A 19488-nucleotide genomic window follows, 5' to 3' on the forward strand; every position below is an offset into this window, starting at 1 on the left:
TTATTTATGTGTATTCAAATTTTCTTTAAAGAATTGTGACGCTAGTCTGCTAAAAAATATGAAATATGGGACAGTTCATGATAATATTCATACATTTTTTATTTAGTACACACACACACACACACACACACACACACACACACACACACACACACACACACACACACACACACACACACACACACACACACACACACAGCAATCTTAACATTAACATTTTCTCTCCTAATATTGCTCCAGGTGCATATTCCACAAAATTGGGCAGTGAAAACTCGACAAAAATACTAAATTTGCCTTTCTCCCACGGCTGCAGTGGAATTTCTATCAATCCATAAAAGAAATGCTTGTCCATGCATTGAACACAGAGGAGTGGAGTCTGTATATGATATAGAATTACAGACACAAAACAAAACTGGAAATGAGCTGTGAACCTACTTTGAAATCACTCAATAGGGGGCACCACCAGTCCCAAACATGTGCATGTCCCTGGTGCTAAATGGGCAATAAATCAATGAGTTTACAATTATCCCACGTTATATTTTCTTCTACAAAATGTATGGCCTCACCACAGGGGGTAGGAGCCTTTTTCCTATCAAGGGCCAGTGTCATTCACATAATGTCCTCCATGGGCCATAGTGAATTATTAAACACATATTTTGTACTTGTTTTTGTGACATCATGCAAAATGGCAGAAAACAGTCTGAATCTTTTTCTGCGAGGCAAGTAAGACGATCACATCTGCACTCACAACTTAAAAACTGATGATGGAAGCAAAGTGTGAACACGTACATTACCACCAATAAACTTCTTACTTCTCCAATGATTTACTTGTGTGTTCACACTTCAGATTGGGGTCGTGTATTCTGTGCCACATAAGATAAATCTGAAAAGGCAGGAATCTGTGCACCAATAAAATCTCTTTGTAAAAGCAAGGATCGCTATCATCTAGCTGTTTGGAGGGAATGTACATTCCTAAACTCTTCACGCCTATATGGGAAAAAACATCAAGTCTTGCGTAATCCAGACACATCCCCATATAAGCATCATCAATAGGAATAAGGACAACGAACTTGGACATTTTGTATATGACCATAGCTGTATAGCCAGACAGGAGGAAGCCCCCACCACTACAGTAAGGGGGATAATAATTCTTCTGCAGGATCTGAACTGGTACATAGTACTTGCTGTCTACCCTTCGATCTAGCTTTGTGTCCTTTACCAAAAAACCAGTAAAGAGGTGCTTGCTGCCATTATTGTCCCTGGGACCTTGGAGATACTCAACCATGTTGTCTGTGTTGGCAAAAACGTCATCATCACCATTTAGCAAGAAGCGAGCTTTTGGACAGTTTCTTTCCATCCACTCTAGGAAGAGTACCTGCTTTAAGGTGAGGTTGTAGAACGTGTCTCTAAAGTCCCATTGAAGAATGTCATTGTGCTCATTTTGTTCCAGTTCAAGAAGTCTATTCTGTCTCTCTCTTTCAAAACCAGAACCCGTCACTCCTGAGATGAAGAGCCTCCGGATCTGCACACCGTTGTGCAGCCTCTCTTGAGCCCAGGTTTTGCGCAGTACCTCTCGACGTTCGTAGTTCACAGGGGAGCTTTTAATGACCAGGAGAAGGAAGACGTCTGCAGATTCATCAGCTCCTCCGCATTTGTCAGGAACGTCCAGTAGCATGGGAAAATGTCGACAGTGGCGATAGTAGAGAAAGTCTTGAATAAGAAGAGGAAGAGAGCTGAAGTCTTCAACTTTGGCAGCAGAAGTGTTCCGTTCGCATTTCGGCCAGGAGTATACATACTTGTTTGTGGCTGGTTTTCTTACTTCACTGTCCTCCTCGCTCACCTTTCTGTCGAGGCTGATGGTTACTTGATAGTTAAAATCTTTACAGAGTTGAAGGAACAACAGACCAAGAGATACCGCCAGCAATAATGTTCTTACTCTGATGTTTGTCATCCTTGAAACTCTGCAGTGACAAAACAAAAGGGTTCTTATTAAAATATCTCAGTCAACACTGTTTATGTCAGATAAAATGGTCTGTAATGAACAAATAAAGGTCATAATAAAGGTTTATTTCTTCACAAGAATCAGTGCTGTATTGCTTTTCAAAGCCAGCTTTCAGATTTTGCTGTGTAGGCCATGTTTATTTAGCCACCCAGCAGTTAAAGAGCAAATCTATAATTCATTTTGAGTCAGCCATTATTCACGCCGTCTTTTAGCTCTGCTTTTGATCCCAACCGATTTCTGAGAGAAATATCTCCCCTTTGTTAGCCTGCACATCAAGAACGTTGTCTGTGTGTACTTAAGTAACAACATACAAGGTAGAGAGAGGCTAATTATATGAAGCTTGTGGTAGTGCCAACATAAACTCTCTCTGAGGCCTTGCTCTGAACAGCAAGCAGAGAGAGAGCAGAAGGAGCTTCAGGGGTACGGTGGTTTGCAAAGTTAAATGCTGTACTTTTACATGCGGTGGGGGTTGCAACAAGTCAAATGTTGTCATGTCACCTCGCTATCATCAGTTAAATAAATTATTTCAGATATCAAGTCATTAAAACAAACTCAAATGCTCATTTAATGACAAAGTACATTAGGGGAAACTCAACGTGACTTTACATTTTTACACAATTACCCTATAATTATGGAAATGAGCAAAACCTGACACTAACCCCACCCTGTTATGAGCATGAAGAAAACATGCAGCAAACCCCACAACTAATGTACAATATATTTTAAGCCATTGCTGGGATCTGATTTGTTGTCACCCTCCACCACATGTTAAAATACAGAATTTGCTAAACAGCTCATGTCTGCTCTCTCATGTGTGATCCACTACATTTCTCACAACCTTATCCCTTATCACAAAATAAAGGGGACATAGCATGCCCATTTTACCACAAGTTGATATGGTTCCTTGGGGTCTTAATGAAATGTCTGTAACATACTTTGGTCAAAATACCACAAGGATCATTTAAAACAGCACCCTTTTTACCCTGTATAAAACAGCCCTCCACAGAGTGACCTGTTTTGAGTGCCTGTTCCTTTAAATGCTAATGAGTCAGCTCCCCCCTCTCCCCCCATGATTTTAAACGATATAAATTACATATTTTATATGATATAAATTATCAAATATGCATCCCATACTTTGTATTCCCCTTCTGTTGTCCTGGAGTTTTAATTTTCCCAATCACATAATTAAATGTCCCCCTCTGCCCATCCACTACAAGCACACAAGCAGACAGACAGAGAGAGAAAGAGAGGGGTGGGGGGGGGGCTATGAAGACCATCATTTACCCCCGAACCCCGACATTCAACGGGTACAACAACAAGCGGAGAAAGCAGAATCGCCGGCTGACCTTATATATATACAGTCTATGGGGCTGACCAGCGGAGAAATGCTCGTCCCGTGTGAACAGCCAGGCGGCTGCGTGCTGGAGAACGGCGCTGCGCTGCCTCGCAGCGGTCTTCCACACTGCCAGCTGTGTGGAAGACTTCCGCAGTGTTCAGCTCTACTGTACGCCGGGTTACAGTAGTTACGCCGGGTTATCACCGGGGGGACGGGGGGGGTGAGGTGGGGGGTGGGCCAAGGCCATGTAGGGAGACTTCCAGTTCCTTGTTACGACACAAAACCCAGGAAGCGCAATCGAGTCGCTCAAGCATGACGTTTCTGACTTAGAGGAACTATAACAAAACGCGCGAGTGTTTTTCCCCAGAGTTTTTGGGTTGGTAGACATGCCAGATACCCACATTAACCTGTAGAAGCACTAACAAAGTGGAATTTGCATGCTATGTCCCCTTTAAAGTATCTCAACTTTCATTTGGTGCTTGTCTGACACTAAAGGAATTTTTTTTTTCTAATAAATGTATGACTGTGTAGCTATTTCCAGAGAACTACTGAGTTTTGTTGCTTATAAATGTACTACTTTAATGTCATAAAATACTCGGTCTTTGGGGGGGGGGTAGTTCAACTTTAATGGTTTTCAGATTGATGTACAATAAAATGGACTTAATGTTAAGTAAATAGCAACCTAGCTTGTTTTGCCACATTCCATTATACCTCGGGGAATAACCGAGGAATGACCTCAAACCCGAATAACCCGAGTTGGTAGCTACTGCAGCGTTGTCCAGTGAGCCATTGAATTCCACGCATACCAACACTAAAGTAAAACGTGCACAGACAATATTTGCACAGAACTGTGTGTTCGACACATTAAATGACAGAAGTGCTAATAAACAGCTTTTCACCAGTGTTGATATATTGGATTTCGAAGTCGGGGTTCGTGAGGTTCCTCCGACCTTCGGAGTCAAAACTCCGGTTCAATCTACTACTTTTCTCACAACATTACCCCCCCCTCTTTACACAAACGAAATTTACACAAAAGTATTTCAACTTTCGTTAAATATTTGTTAGTCTGACACTAAAGAAAATAAATAACCGTGAGCTAAGTAGCTAGCCGGAGAAGTCCCCTGATGGCACCGAGCTACCTGGCGTCATGATGGACGCTCAGTGTTTAACGTCGCCGGTGGTGAGATGATAAAAGTCTCTGAAGTACAAGAGACGTCAGACAGTGAAGTTCTCTGCTTACCTGTCTCACGCTGCGGCCTCAGCTCTCTGTGTCTCTGTCCGTCCGGCCGCTTTATTGCACGGAGCGACCACCGTGACGTCACCCGTCGGTTCTCTAACGTCAGGAGAGGGAGGGGCTTGAAACGTGAAGACACGACGCGCGGCCACCTGCAGCCTGACGCCCCGCCCTCCTGACTGCTCCATCCTGTTGGATTGGGTGACGCAAGTAGAGGAATGTAGTACTTAAAAACAGCGGATGCTGTGGGAGACATCGTCAGACTTGGGGGTGACAACTGCTCATGTAACTCTGATAGTGTTTGTATATTGTTCCACCTTCTGGTCTCTGATGCATCAAGTCTACATTAAAATATTCTGCATAAGACATCAGCTGCTGCCCGAGTTCTCCTTTCACCAGCTTCCAGAAAACGTCCATAACAATGACGACACAGTAAACGCCACAACTGAGTATTGGGGGCTACTCGCAAGGGAACACTATCGAAGGTTTCGAGAACACAGTCAGGGTAAAGTCAGGGTGTTACCAGAATAAACCTAAGCTTAAACTATTTATAATTTCCATTTTAATTATTTTAAGTATACTTTTTATGCTCAGTGAACGCAAATGAATTATGTACATTCAGATCTATATTATGGTTTCGTTGTACGTACTTAGAATAAGTATGCAGGTTGGCAAGGAGGTTCCAGTGATCAGGATTATTGGGCAACAGGTGGATGTAGGAACAGGATGAAAGTCAGAGGACCTCTGGTTGGTGAGAAGAATATATCAGGAGACACAGTGGTCAATATAAACAGGGTTCAGACTGGAGTCGGACAGGTTTTTTTTTTTTACATTCACAAATCCATGATGTGTAAGCTGTGATGATAATTTGACTGTCCGTCAATGAGACCACGGGGGAGATGATTGTAGAAATGACTAACAATGGAAGCATCAGTTTTTCTCAAAATAAGGACCGTGTGTGACACCTGCAAAAAATACTAGTTTTCCTTATTTCTCCACGTTTATTTATTTACAGACAATCTTTAACACTGTTGTCCCATCTTTCACGCTCAGCAAAATCACATTTCAAATTCTACTCGTTGTACCACCAGGTGTACCGTTTGATGAAGGAGTGCGGGGCGTACAACTTCGACGAGCGGGCAATGTTTCTACAGCCTGGGAAACCAGATTGAAACGATCATGCAGGATGACAGAGAGAACCCTAAAGGCTGAGAAGGAGCTGCTTCGCACCTCACAGCAATGCTCAGTATGAAGTGTCCTTCACTGTTGTGGAAATTCAGTTCAAATATTGAGTCTTCGATAGGCTACTTCCGTAACTCTCAGGTAAAGCTCTTTCAATGCAACATTTCCTCGTCCGTTAAGAAACAAGCTGCTCAGGAAAAGGCATCATAAATTCCAAACTGTTGCAAAGTAGGTACAGTTGTTTGTTATGGTCTGTTGTTGAGATGCTGAGCAAGACAGGTTTGACCAGTCACTCCTCTGCCTCTTGACCGACACATCAGCAAAGTAAAAGTTACAACTTATTATGCTACATTTCATCATATTTTCTTACAATTGAGTTAATAAAAATATCCCCACAGTGCCAGATGCAGATTTCTTCATCTGACTCAAAACTAATCTTGAACCACGAATCATATTTACCTGGATCTCTCACATCAGGATTATGCCAATATAAAATGTGAATCATAGGGTTAAACTGGCAAACATTTGTATTAAAGACAAGATGTATGACTTTCTTATGCAGCTGTGGCCAATGGTTTCATTCTTACCTAAGTGAAGAACATTTCATTTTATTTTAGTAGTGTCTCTAAAGGCTGTAGTTCAGGTTAGGTTCATACATCATAGAGCTGGAGGGAGATAAAATCTTTGAGGGATTGAATATTCATATTGGAAAAGTCCTGCTGTGACCAGACACATCCCCATTGTTGTGGACATTTGTAACACGTCAATAGGAAGCACTGGGACATTTTGTATGTGACCAAAGCTGTATGATTAGACAGGTGGATGCACCCGCCCATAGGGGGCAGTATGAACCTTTCTTGGATGCTAAATATCTTTAGTGAAGAAAAGGAGGTAGAGCACTCCCATCATGCATTGAGCACCCACCCCCTCATGTATTTTTTTTAAATCACAGAGATATTTCCAAAATGCATTTATGAACTATGCTATGGTTCATTTCCTGACTTCTTCGTGACATCACTTCTCATATGATATCATTTGATGGGATTAATTTCATGATCAATGTAAAGTTATCTTAGAAAACATTTTTTTCTAAACTGTATTTTTGTTGACTTCTAACTAATCTAGAGATACCGTCTCAAATAATGATTACACCAAGTTTGGTGAAAATCTGTCCTACACTGGGTAACAGTTCTATCAACCAGCTGTAGAAAAGACAAAATGATTTACGTGAATTTTTATTTTTTTTAAGAATTGTGATTGTAAATTCTAGACAGTCTCACATCTGCCGTTGGAGCATCAGTGATGTACCAATACATTGAAAAACAGTCAACTTTTTAGAGGATTTTAGACAGACCATGTGCATTTTGTGCCACATTCAGATAGCAAAGGATTTTCAAAAATGTTAGTTTGCTCAAAAAACTAAATCAAAGTTTAATATGGGACAGTTCATAATATTCATACACATTTTTATTTAGTGTATATATATATATATATATATATATGACAATATAAATCGACAAACTGTCCTTTACCCAGCAATCTTAACATTTTCTCTCCCAATATTGCTCCAGGTGCATATTCCACAAAATTGGGCAGTGAAAACCAGACAAATTGCTAAATTTGCCTTTCTCCCATGGCTGCAGTGGAATTTCTATCAATCCATAAAAGAAATGCTTGTCCATGCATTGAACACAGAGGAGTGGAGTCTGTATATGATATAGAATTACAGACACAAAAGAAAACTGTGTGGAAATGAGCTGTGAACCTACTTTGAAATCACTCAATAGGGGGCACCACCAGTCCCAAACATGTGCATGTCCCTGGTGCTAAATGGGCAATAAATCAATGAGTTTACAATTATCCCACGTTATATTTTCTTCTACAAAATGTATGGCCTCACCACAGGGGGTAGGAGCCTTTTTCCTATCAAGGGCCAGTGTCATTCACATAATGTCCTCCATGGGCCATAGTGAATTATTAAACACATATTTTGTACTTGTTTTTGTGACATCATGCAAAATGGCAGAAAACAGTCTGAATCTTTTTCTGCGAGGCAAGTAAGACGATCACATCTGCACCCACAACTTAAAAACTGATGATGGAAGCAAAGTGTGAACACGTACATTACCACCAATAAACTTCTTACTTCTCCAGTGATTTACTTGTGTTTTCACACTTCAGATTGGGGTCGTGTATTCTGTGCCACATAAGATAAATCTGAAAAGGCAGGAATCTGTGAGACAATAAAATCTCTTTGTAAAAGCAAGGATCGCGTTCATCTAGCTGTTTGGAGGGAATGTACATTCCTAAACTCTTCACGCCTATATGGGAAAAAACATCAAGTCTTGCGTAATCCAGACACATCCCCATATAAGCATCATCAATAGGAATAAGGACAACGAACGTGGACATTTTGTATATGACCATAGCTGTATAGCCAGACAGGAGGAAGCCCCCACCACTACAGTAAGGGGGATAATAATTCCTCTGCAGGATCTGAACTGGTACATAGTACTTGCTGTCTACCCTTCGATCTAGCTTTGTGTCATTTACTAGAAAACCAGTAAATATGTGCTTGCTGCCATTATTGTCCCTGAGGCCTTGGAGATACTCAACCATGTTGTCTGTGTTGGCAAAAACATCATCATCACCATTTAGCAAGAAGCGAGCTTTAGGACAGTTTCTTTCCATCCACTCTAGGAAGAGTATCTGCTTTAAGGTGAGGTTGTAGAACGTGTCTCTAAAGTCCCATTGAAGAATGTCATTGTACTCATTTTGTTCCAGTTCAAGAAGTCTGTTCTTTCTCTCTCTTTCAAAACCAGAACCTGTCGCTCCTGAGATGAAGATCCTCCGGATCTGCACACCGTTGTGCAGCCTCTCTTGAGCCCAGGTTTTGCGCAGTACCTCTCTGCGTTCGTAGTTCATAGGGGAGCTTTTAATGACCAGGAGAAGGAAGACGTCTGCAGATTCATCAGCTCCTCCACATTTGTCAGGAACGTCCAGTAGCATGGGAAAATGTCGACAGTGGCGATAGTAGAAAAAGTTTTGAATAAGAAGAGGAAGAGAGCTGAAGTTTTCAACTTTGGCAGCAGAAGTGTTCCGTTCGCATTTCGGCCAGGAGTATACATACTTGTTTGTGGCTGGTTTTCTTACTTCACTGTCCTCCTCGCTCACCTTTCTGTCGAGGCTGATGGTTACTTGATAGTTAAAATCTTTACAGAGTTGAAGGAACAACAGACCAAGAGATACCGCCAGCAATAATGTTCTTACTCTGATGTTTGTCATCCTTGAAATTCTGCAGTGACAAAACAAAAGGGTTCTTATTAAAATATCTCAGTCAACACTGTTTATGTCAAATAAAATGGTACATTGTGTTTGCTAATCGCCTTAGAAGACTAATGGATGATTAGAAAACCCTTGAAAACCCTTGTGCAATTATGTTAGCACAGCTGAAAACTGTTTTGCTGGTGAGAGAAGCTATAAAACTGGCCTTCCTTTGAGCTAGTTGAGTATCTGGAGCATCACATTTGTGGGTTCGATTATACTCTCAAAATGGCCAGAAAAAGAGAACTTTCATCTGAAACTCGCCAGTCTGTTCTTGTTCTTAGGAATGAAGGCTATTCCATGCGAGAAATTGCGAAGAAACTGAAAATTTCCTACAACGGTGTGTACTACTCCCTTCAGAGAACAGCACAAACGGGCTCTAACCAGAGTAGAAAGAGAAGTGGGAGGCCCCGGTGCACAACTCAGCAAGAAGACAAGTATATTAAAGTCTCTAGTTTGAGAAATAGACGCCTCACAGGTCCTCAACTGGCAGCTTCTTTAAATGGTACCCGCAAAACGACAGTGTCAACGTCTACAGTGAAGAGGCGACTCCGGGATGCTGGCCTTCTAGGCAGAGTGGCAAAGAAAAAGCCATATCTGAGACTGGCCAATAAAAAGAAAAGATTGATATGGGCAAAAGAACACATTGGACAGAGGAAGATTGGAAAAAAGTGTTATGGACAGACGAATCAAAGTTTGAGGTGTTTGGATCACACAGAAGAACATTTGTGAGACGCAGAACAGGTGAAAAGATGCTGGAAGAGTGCCTGACGCCATCTGTCAAGCATGGTGGAGGTAATGTGATGGTCTGGGGCTGCTTTGGTGCTGGTAAAGTGGGAGATTTGTACAAGGTAAAAGGGATTTTAAATAAGGAAGGCTATCACTCCATTTTGCAACGCCATGCCATACCCTTTGGACAGCGCTTGATTGGAGCCAATTTCCTCCTACAACAGGACAATGACCCAAAGCACACCTCCAAATTATGCAAGAACTATTTAGGGAAGAAGCAGGCAGCTGGTATGCTGGCTGTAATGGAGTGGCCAGCGCAGTCACCAGATCTCAACCCCATTGAGCTGTTGTGGGAGCAGCTTGACCGTATGGTACGCAAGAAGTGCCCATCAAGCCAATCCAACTTGTGGGAGGTGCTTCAGGAAGCGTGGGGTGAAATTTCTACAGATTACCTCAACAAATTAACAGCTAGAATGCCAAAGGTCTGCAATGCTGTAATTGCTGCAAATGGAGCATTCTTTGACGAAAGCAAAGTTTGAAGAACAAAATTAATATTTCAAATAAAAATCATTATTTCTAACCTTGTCAATGTCTTGACTATATTTTCTATTCATTTTGCAACTCATTTGATAAATAAAAGTGTGAGTTTTCATGGAAAACACAAAATTGTCTGGGTGACCCCAAACTTTTGAACGGTAGTATATATATATATATATATATATATATATATATATATATATATATATATATATATATATATATATATATATATATATATATATTATGACATTGTGGAAAACTACTAAACTATACTGTTTAGTTTTTTTTATTCAGCCTGTCAATAGTCATAACATTACAGTTTTTCAATTAATGTTGGGGCCTACAATGAGTATTTGACTTTAATGATTTCAAGTCTAACATCACATGTACAATATATTTTAAGCCATGATGGAATCTGATTTGTTGTCACCCTCCACCACATGTTAAAATACCGAAATTGCTAAACAGCTCCTGCCTGCTCTCTTATGCGCGATCCTTTACGTTTTACGCATTCCATTATACCTCTTGGCTTAACCGAGGAATATGACATCAAAATCAAATAACTGGAGTTGGTAGCGTTGCAGTTACACAGGAACGTTAGCTAGTGAGTCATTGTTAGCAAAAGTAGTTCATAATAACGCATTGCGTGGCATTTCACGCATACTACCACCGCAGTAAAACGTGCACAGACAATATTTGCACAGAACTGTGTGTTCGACACATTAAATGACACAAGTGCTCATAAACAGCTTTTCACCAGTGTTGATATATTGGATTTCGAAGTCGGGGTTCGTGAGGTTCCTCCGACCTTCGGAGTCAAAACTCCGGTTCAATCTACTACTTTTCTCACAACATTACCCCCCTCTTTACACAAACTAAATTTACACAAAAGTATTTCAACTTTCGTTAAATATATGTTAGTCTGACACTAAAGAAAATAAATAACCGTGAGCTAAGTAGCTAGCCGGAGAAGTCCCCTGATGGCACCGAGCTACCTGGCGTCATGATGGACGCTCAGTGTTTAACGTCGCCGGTGGTGAGAAGATAAAAGTCTCTGAAGTACAAGAGACGTCAGACAGTGAAGTTCTCTGCTTACCTGTCTCACGCTGCGGCCTCAGCTCTCTGTGTCTCTGTCTCTGTCCGTCCGGCCGCTTTATTGCACGGAGCGACCACCGTGACGTCACCCGCCGTTTCTCGAACGCAGTTGCGACGTCACGAAAGGGAGGGGCTTGAAACGTGACGACACGACGCGCGACCACCTGCAGCCTGACGCCCCGCCCTCCTGACTGCTCCGTCAAGTAGCCACAGTCAGAGTGCATCGTTTGAGCAGGGACGCTGGAGGCCAGTCACAGTTGTTGATGTCATGACTGTTGAGGACTTTTTGACCATCCTGACTAAGGCCACACACACACACACTCCCTTCTGTCTCCAAGCAGTGACCAAGGTCAGGTCAAAGATAAGAGGACCAACCGACAGTGCTTTGCAGTGTCTACGCTCATGGACTTTCATGTCTAACTCAGATGCCCCACACAGAGAGGCACCCACTTCAACTCTTTTGCGTATTTCACCAGTTGCAAGATGTAAAGGTACAACGCGATTTAGGAATGCATACTTTAGGGTTAACCAGCCAATAGGATGCCAACACCTACATGTAACATAGAGAGTTACAGCAACTCTAGCCCTTCATGGATGTGCTGTTGGAATGCAAGTAGAGGAAGATATATGCGGATGCTGTGGGAGCCACAACTGAGTATTGGGGGCTACTCACAGCGGAACACTAATGGAGGTTTCGAGAAATAAGTCGTAATATTACAAGGATAAAGTCAGGGCGTCAGGGTGTTTCGTTGATAGCTGATGGAAATTACATAACATAAATTGCATAAACCCACCGCTACCATCACTGTTTTAATACAATGACATTTTTGGTAACTTTTGACTAGGACACAAAAAACCTACAATATAAACCCCTGTATAATAGTAACCCACGCATGGCAGCTTTATTCCTGAACCCTGAGTTATTTTACTCTTGTAAGAAGTTATTTTAACATATATTTACAACAATATTTAACATTTGCGTTGACATAATTTGGTCGAGGCACGGTGGTACGAGTGGTTGTTAGGCTCCTACCCAATCAGTTAAGTTACACTTTACACCCATGACTAAGTCGACTTGTATAATAGATGTTGCAAAGACTTTGAGGAACTTTGATAAAAAGTAGTGAGTTCTCTCGCTCCGCCTTACTTCGACTAAACTCTACTGTGGAAATTCTAGTGATGACGTTAGAAGTAGAACAGAGCTCGACTTTTCATGTGACAACAGAGGCACGTGCCAATCAAATCATTTTTAATTAAATACTGAAGTGCATATGCGAGCCAATCAAAACCTGTTAATACAAAAGAGAAAGCCGAGGTAATTGACTAACATGGAGTGTTATTGTTCATCTGGATATTTCCTGTGTACTTCCCTCTAGAATAGCATTGATAGCTAGCATGGCACGTTAGCTTGAAAGCCAGCTATCCCGAGCATGAAACTGTGATTGTTGTCATTATGACAGTCGTGCCAGAGTCAAGCATGAAGCAAGTGTTTGCGGTGAATATAGGATAGAGAGCGAGTCGTCCACTAACTAGAAGACCGGTGGTTCAATCCCAGGCTCTTCTGGTCTGCATGTTCTTGGGCAACACACTAAACCCTTGATTGCCCCTGACGCCTGTGCTGTTGGTGTGTGAACGATGGATGATAGAAAAAGTGCTTTGATAATAGGACTTTACTCTCAAAAGTATTTTATACCATTGTTGTCAAATATTTCATCTGGAGCATCCTGTATGATCTGAGGATTAGAAGCTATCACTTGAGATGTTCAATTGAACTTCATCCGTCTTCTAGAGATTCTTGGCTTCATCCATTCATCCATATATACTACTGTATATAACACTTATGCTTTTGAGGGTGGCGGGGGGAGCTGGAACCAAACCCAGCTGACATTGGGCAAGAGACGGGGTACACCCTGGACAGGTCCTTCTTGGGTTTATGCAACAATTATGTTACTTCGTTCTCACAGTAACAAACCTCCAAGCTATGCTATACTCCCTTCAGGTTTTAATTCGTGACATTACTTTCACTTCTTCATAGTCTGCTGAGGATCTTAAGCTGAGTTTTACTTGAGACTAATTCCCAGTCAGCTCTGAGCCAACAGTATGTGCATCACAGTGGAACTTGAAATACAGCATTGTCTATATAAAAAATATCTACCGGTTTTGTGCCCAGATTTCTAAATTATCTAGAGTTAAAACTGTAGTGACATGTTAAGCGTGAGGAGGTTGCAGAAGAGTGGGTTGTAACTATTTCTCTAGAAGGGCCCTCAGTAGAGCCGTACAGCAGTCCCCTTATAAAACCACATTTAAACTCACTATATCAAGAAATTTATTTGGATCTGCACCACATTAAACACACTCATAAACATCATTGCACGATCAGATTGTTTTCATCGAGATTCATGAGTTATTCTCTGAGAAATCAAGGAAAACGTTGAAAAACTCTTCGTCTCACAACTTTAAGAAAGTGAGAAACAATTCTGGATCCACCCCCTGATTTAAACCGACAGCAACATTTAATGGGTTCTTCACTGGCACATGTCCCATCCTTCTACCAACAGATATACAGTAGGGGCGGCTATGCCTCAGGAAGTAAAGCCACAGATGTCCACAAACCAGAAGTAGTTTGATTCCAGTGTGCTGACAGTTGTTGTTGTAAGATACTGAACCCCACGTTGTCTCTGACTGCTGTGCCAGAGATAAATGAGTGATGTATGATAGAAAAAGTACTTCATGAATATGTGGGTTAAAAACTGCTCTGTAAAGTGCTTTAACTGGTCATCAAGACTAAAAAAAGTGTATATTAACTAAAGACCATTAACATTTAACAGGCAAACGATCATGGATGAGAACATTTCCCCCTTGGCAGAGGTAAACAACAGCAAAAATGTACATTCATCATTCAGTGACCTACATGATCTTGGAAAAGAGAATTCTCTCTTGCTGAAACTAACAAGAAACACACACTTCACTTGTTGGACACTGATGTTACAGAGTGGAGATTCTTACACAGCACCATGCAGACAGCACACAAACTTACAGCCACGTTTTATTCTGTTACTCACAGAATTCACTGAGATGAATTACAGCTGATTTGACCCAAAAGTGTCAGTCAGCGCTGACTGAAAACGAGAAGTTGTGAGCTGAATGTGTCCTGCACTAAGTTGCTAATGATTACTTAGTGTCTGCGTCTCGTTCATACGCCAATTTCAACAAACACTGCATCAGTGTAACCTCAGTGTACCTCAAGTTCCTCTTGAGGAACAGGTCATGCATAAAGTTTACCAAGCAACACACTTAAGACAAATAACTTACACACTTTATCACACCAATTTAAAAGTCACTTTATGTGGACACTCGCAGCAGCTGTCTAAATAATGTTGTCCTCCACAGAGTGATGGAAACACGTGTCCATTCTGTGTCGGAGGCGCTTCTTAAGATGAAAGTGTCGCTTCACTAAGGTAGTGTTGTACTCCTGGGACTTTAGCTTGGCATAGTAATCAGAGAACTTGTTGAAGAGGAAGGAGATAGGCATGCCATTCAGAATGATACCAAAGGAGATGCAGCCAAAGGCCACGATACGGCCCAGGACGGTGACAGGAACCACGTCCCCGTAGCCCACAGTCGAGATGCTGACCTGAGAGAGAAAAGTGGACATGAGAATCCGTTTTCATGAACATTTTACTGTTCTGTACAAAATGAAACCTATTGTCTATTGTCAGGTGACCTGTTGCTGCTGTTGTCATGATGAGGAAAACAAAGGAGGAAATTAAGTTATTTAGTATAAAGAGTTGTTATGTTAGGAGGAAGACTTTCACTCAATAGTCCTCTGTTTATTTGAAACCAGTCGTCAAAGGTTGTCTTTATCCATGACCGCTCCACAACCGTAACCTCCTCCTATTATTGTAACCATGGAGACGAAGGTCCTATAATCTCAGGGAAGTACTTATTTTAACATGTCTGGTACACCTGTCTTTGTGTCTGTGGGTACCTCCAGGCAACCTAATACGTTAAGTTGGAGAACTTGTTCCTTTTCATTCCACAACTTTCAAGATCAACTGGTAAGACAATGCAGCTAAGGCAGCATAGCAGACAGGATTTTATTATTAGTTTATAGGGCAATCCAAGCAGGTGATTCATGGTGCTCCAACTGAGTTTGATCCCGGTTTTTAATAATAAGCAGAAGGATTTACTCACATACAGCAACTTGTTCGGACTTGTGAGAAAGATGCAAAGGTTTAGGGTATTGAAACTGAGACTTGGTTTACAGCAGTGATTGTATTTCTTTGCTTCTGGTATCGTCTACATTTTTATTGGTTAATATTAATACATGAGCTGTGTATTTTGGAAGACAAACACTGTTGGACGGAGAGTTTCCCAGAAAGATACAGGGTACACAGGATACAAACATTAGCTTGCTAAAGCTAGTTATCTAGACTGTTAAGCGATTCAGTAGCTACACACACACTCTTGCGACAGAAATGTCGTATGAAGTAGGTAAAGTAGTAAAGAGGTAATGGCTTTTTATTTTTAACAATGTTATTATTATTATTATTATTATTTTGTCGGTTTATTTTTTGCAAAGGTCTTTATGTTCTCATTAACTGACAGGCAAGATCACTGTCATCGGGAGCCGCTTGAACTGTCGACACAGGCGATGTGCCGAGACAGCTGGAGTTAAACCATGTCTGAGGACCATGTTGGTCCTGAGCCATTTCAACTGTGTTCCACTCAAAGATGTGTAATTTTTTATATATGTGTAATAAATGTGATATTGAAACCAGCATTGATGTATTACATCAAAGAATAGTCATTTAATTTAGTTTACAGCTCATAACACAATTATGAGTCCAGTATCTCTTTAAAGACTTTTATCCATCATCTTTCCATGTAGGTGATCCAGCACAACAAATGGAGTCACCAGTGCAGCAACAAAGCACAGACTTAGGTCAAATTTAAAAGTTGGAGTATGACATTGGGTTTATTAGCAACTGATACTCACTGCAGCCCACCACCAGGCATATGGGATACTGCTGATGGGAGATCCCTCAGTCTCCCTCTCGGCTGAATGCAGAAGAGCAGAGAAAGTGAAGATTCCCATGGCGATAAAAAGTAAAATGCAAGAGGCCTGCTGGTAACACTGCCGCAGAGTGAACCCAAACGCTCTCATGCCCGTTGAGTGTCGAGCCAACTTTAAGATCCGAAAGACCCTCAGCAGCTTGACCACTTTGAAGACATGGCTGAGTCTGCTGACTCGAGCCATTGCCCTGACCTCTTTCTGTGCGCCTGCATCCTCGTAGCTAGTGAAGGCTGCGAAGATGATCTGGAAGAAATAAGGCATCACTGCCACCATGTCCACAATGTTAAGTCCACTCTTCAAAAACATTTTGATGTCTGGAGTGCTTACGAGGCGAGTTAAATATTCAAAGGTAAAGAAGACAATGGTGATGATCTCCACCCATTCCATGTGTGTTTTGCCATTAATTTTATACTTTTGAATTTCCTCCACAGTGTTGAGAGCCATTGCCATGATAGAGAAGAGCACAAAAACATTGGAGAGCACGTTGAAAGCCTTCGCCAGAGTTGAAGAGTACGGATCCTCTACTATGTTCCACAGAGTCTTCCTCACATCCCCAAACATCATGCCCTTGAAAGACTCATCGTTGTACTTCACCTCAATCTCAGCCATCAGCTCCTTGTCCACCTTTAGGTTGTCCTTCACCTCATCCACCTTCTCCTCAAACATCATCCAGCAGCAGCGCTGAGTGTCCTTCAGGCTCAGACCCCAGTATGTCATTTCCTCCTCAAAGTTGATGGGGCACATTTCCTGTATGACCCACAGCACTCCACTTGTGTAGAAATGGCAGATGTGGTGGAAGAAGGCAGGGTCTCGATCGAAGAAGAACTCGTTCTTGCGTACGGAGTAGTCGTCGCACAGTGTGCGGAGTTTTGCTCGGTCTATGCATAGAGCCAAGGAGCCGATGCGGGTATTAGGGTATTTGATGACACACTGTGTGGGGATGTGAAAAACTTTCCCTCCAACGTTAACCCTGATGCTCTGCTGCAGCTGAGGTCTGTCCTCAGCTTGAGGACACTCTGCTTTGATACCAGGACTGTCCAGATCCTCCAGCGAGCTCCATGCTTTGACCGTTTGCTCCTGAGAAAATGGGAATGTTTTGTTGTTGTCTGCACCCTTTGAGAAATAATTAATAGTAGACCGGCGGTTTTGTAAACATCTCTGAAGGTGAGCTTGTGCCGAAGCCATAGCAACTGTCAGCACAGGAAATTAGTGAAATTGAGCAAAAAGAAACGAGCAAACACTCCAGAAAACTATTCTAGCAACACATAGTATCTTGCTGAATCATCAGAAAAACTGCATCAGGTCCTGCAGGAAGTGATACCCCAAGATCATCCTGTTTTGCTGCTTTGCTGTGATCCAGGTGGAGAGAAAAGACTTTATGTTACTGCAGAGACTAAATGAAGGCATCTGATTCTTCAGAGTAGGAGAGCAAGGACAAGCAGGAGGGATTTCATCCATTTAATCTCACTGGTGCCCTTCCAAGTCTCCTTAAGCAGTTGTAGGGGGTGTGTGTGTGTGTGTGTGTGTGTGCATTAGGAAACAAAGTTGATTTAAGGATTTCTCAGTGACGGTGGGCAATGAGCCAACTGAGGCCTTATGTTGTATCTGTTCTTCTTATTCCTCTTTTAAATCACTTTTTTCTATTCTTGTCTTCTTTCCTTTCTTCATACTGTTCTTCTCACTCTTGTGATAAAATTTGATTCATAACTGATATTTTTGATCTTGTGAAATGGGAAGTATAAGCTGCTTACAAATGTGTCTTCTCGTAAAAGAACATGTGTCATGTGTAATTGTCTTTGTGGTTCTCTACTACCTGCAGTATTTGCTATTTAACCCATGAGGTCAAATATGAAATATAATGCAGCTGTATACAGTGGGAATTGGCAATTACATTCAACCATGGGCCATTTTTTCCCCTTGTATGTAGTTTTAAATGTGAGCCTATCAGACATATAAAAACAGCTTGATGGGGGTAATGTGCTCTATGTACAACCTAACATACGTTCTGTGGCAGTGCCTTTGCAGTTCAAGATAAATACTGTAGGATTAGTGTTGGGGGATCGAGGTGGTCCCGGGGACCCCAGCAACACATTCATCAAGTTTGAAGTTCATCAAATGAGCAGTTGTTGACGAAAATTAAGAACAAACTATGATTTATAACTATTATGGTGGAGATGCAGACCTGTATGGCTTAAATTTTTGTAGTGCTATTTTAATGGTAGATACTCTCTGACTATCTAGCATGAAAGCAGGTCTATGTGTTTGAGTAATTGCAAACGTTTCCACCACAGTGTCCTCAGAGTGCAGACAGTGTGTCAAACTAAAGCTCATTATAGAGCCGACATCATGTGATTAAGTGAAATGTTTCACCTCTCAGCAAGAGGCTTCTTCACCTCTGTTCCACAGGTCTGGTTAGTAAAGAACAGATTCATAGCTCGTGGTCCAGAGTTACTTATCTCATCCCACACGTTATTATATCGTGGTTTGCATTATATGTTTTTTACCAAATGTCACCAGGGGCTCCGTAACTTACACAATCAGAGCTTTTTTTTTACCAACTGTTCTTCCTGCATTAAGCAGCTGTAACTGTTTCCTTTACTCTGGATTATGTGTTTGTTCTCCTCTTAATTTTCTAATATAACAGTTTGATCCTCGTTATGTAATATCTCTGCTGCCAGTCAAACTTGTCCATGTCTGTGATTGGTCATATGCATGTATATGTTGAATTCATAGTACAGAACCCTGCAGTAATTGGGCAGCGGCGAGTAAAGACAGGACTCAGTGCACAGAACTGATACTGCTTATAAATCCTACATATTAGATTTACTGTGTAATGCTGTTTAGAACACACAAATAAATATATTTGCTGATGCTATAGGTGATGCAAACACTGGGACAGTGACTGAGGTCAAGAGACCATGGTGGCTCCCTATGTGCACGATTTAACTAACAGTCTGCTCTGGTCAATC

At 41.6% G+C, this 19488-nt stretch overlaps 3 protein-coding genes across 4 annotated transcripts; all 3 read right to left on the reverse strand.

Annotated features, from left to right (window-relative positions):
* Window positions 1-154: 154 nt before the first annotated feature.
* On the reverse strand, window positions 155-11532 carry LOC118121338 (N-acetyllactosaminide beta-1,3-N-acetylglucosaminyltransferase 3-like). 2 transcript variants are annotated; one of them, XM_047343171.1, is made up of 2 exons: window positions 11444-11532; window positions 155-1961 (listed from the first exon to the last, which is right to left on the reverse strand). In XM_047343171.1, the coding sequence occupies exon 2, from the start codon at window positions 1949-1951 to the stop codon at window positions 809-811; it is 1143 nt and encodes a 380-aa protein (XP_047199127.1). In that variant the 5' UTR covers window positions 1952-1961; window positions 11444-11532; the 3' UTR covers window positions 155-808. The 2 variants fall into 2 exon arrangements, with proteins under 2 accessions (XP_047199127.1, XP_035033040.1); XM_035177149.2 differs by lacking the exon at window positions 11444-11532 and adding an exon at window positions 4579-4617.
* LOC118120691 (N-acetyllactosaminide beta-1,3-N-acetylglucosaminyltransferase 3) lies at window positions 7252-11488 on the reverse strand. The gene is made up of 2 exons (XM_035175864.2): window positions 11444-11488; window positions 7252-9049 (listed from the first exon to the last, which is right to left on the reverse strand). Exon 2 carries the CDS (start codon window positions 9037-9039, stop codon window positions 7897-7899), a length of 1143 nt encoding a protein of 380 aa, XP_035031755.1. The 5' UTR covers window positions 9040-9049; window positions 11444-11488; the 3' UTR covers window positions 7252-7896.
* Window positions 11533-13751: 2219 nt separating the features above from the next.
* LOC118121130 (potassium voltage-gated channel subfamily V member 2) lies at window positions 13752-17959 on the reverse strand. The gene is made up of 2 exons (XM_035176804.2): window positions 16442-17959; window positions 13752-15076 (listed from the first exon to the last, which is right to left on the reverse strand). Exons 1-2 carry the CDS (start codon window positions 17702-17704, stop codon window positions 14810-14812), a joined length of 1530 nt encoding a protein of 509 aa, XP_035032695.1. The 5' UTR covers window positions 17705-17959; the 3' UTR covers window positions 13752-14809.
* Between the last annotated feature and the right edge of the window lie 1529 nt (window positions 17960-19488).

Source organism: Hippoglossus stenolepis, chromosome 14 (genome assembly GCF_022539355.2).
Source record: "Hippoglossus stenolepis isolate QCI-W04-F060 chromosome 14, HSTE1.2, whole genome shotgun sequence".
NCBI classification, from domain to species: domain Eukaryota; kingdom Metazoa; phylum Chordata; class Actinopteri; order Pleuronectiformes; family Pleuronectidae; genus Hippoglossus; species Hippoglossus stenolepis.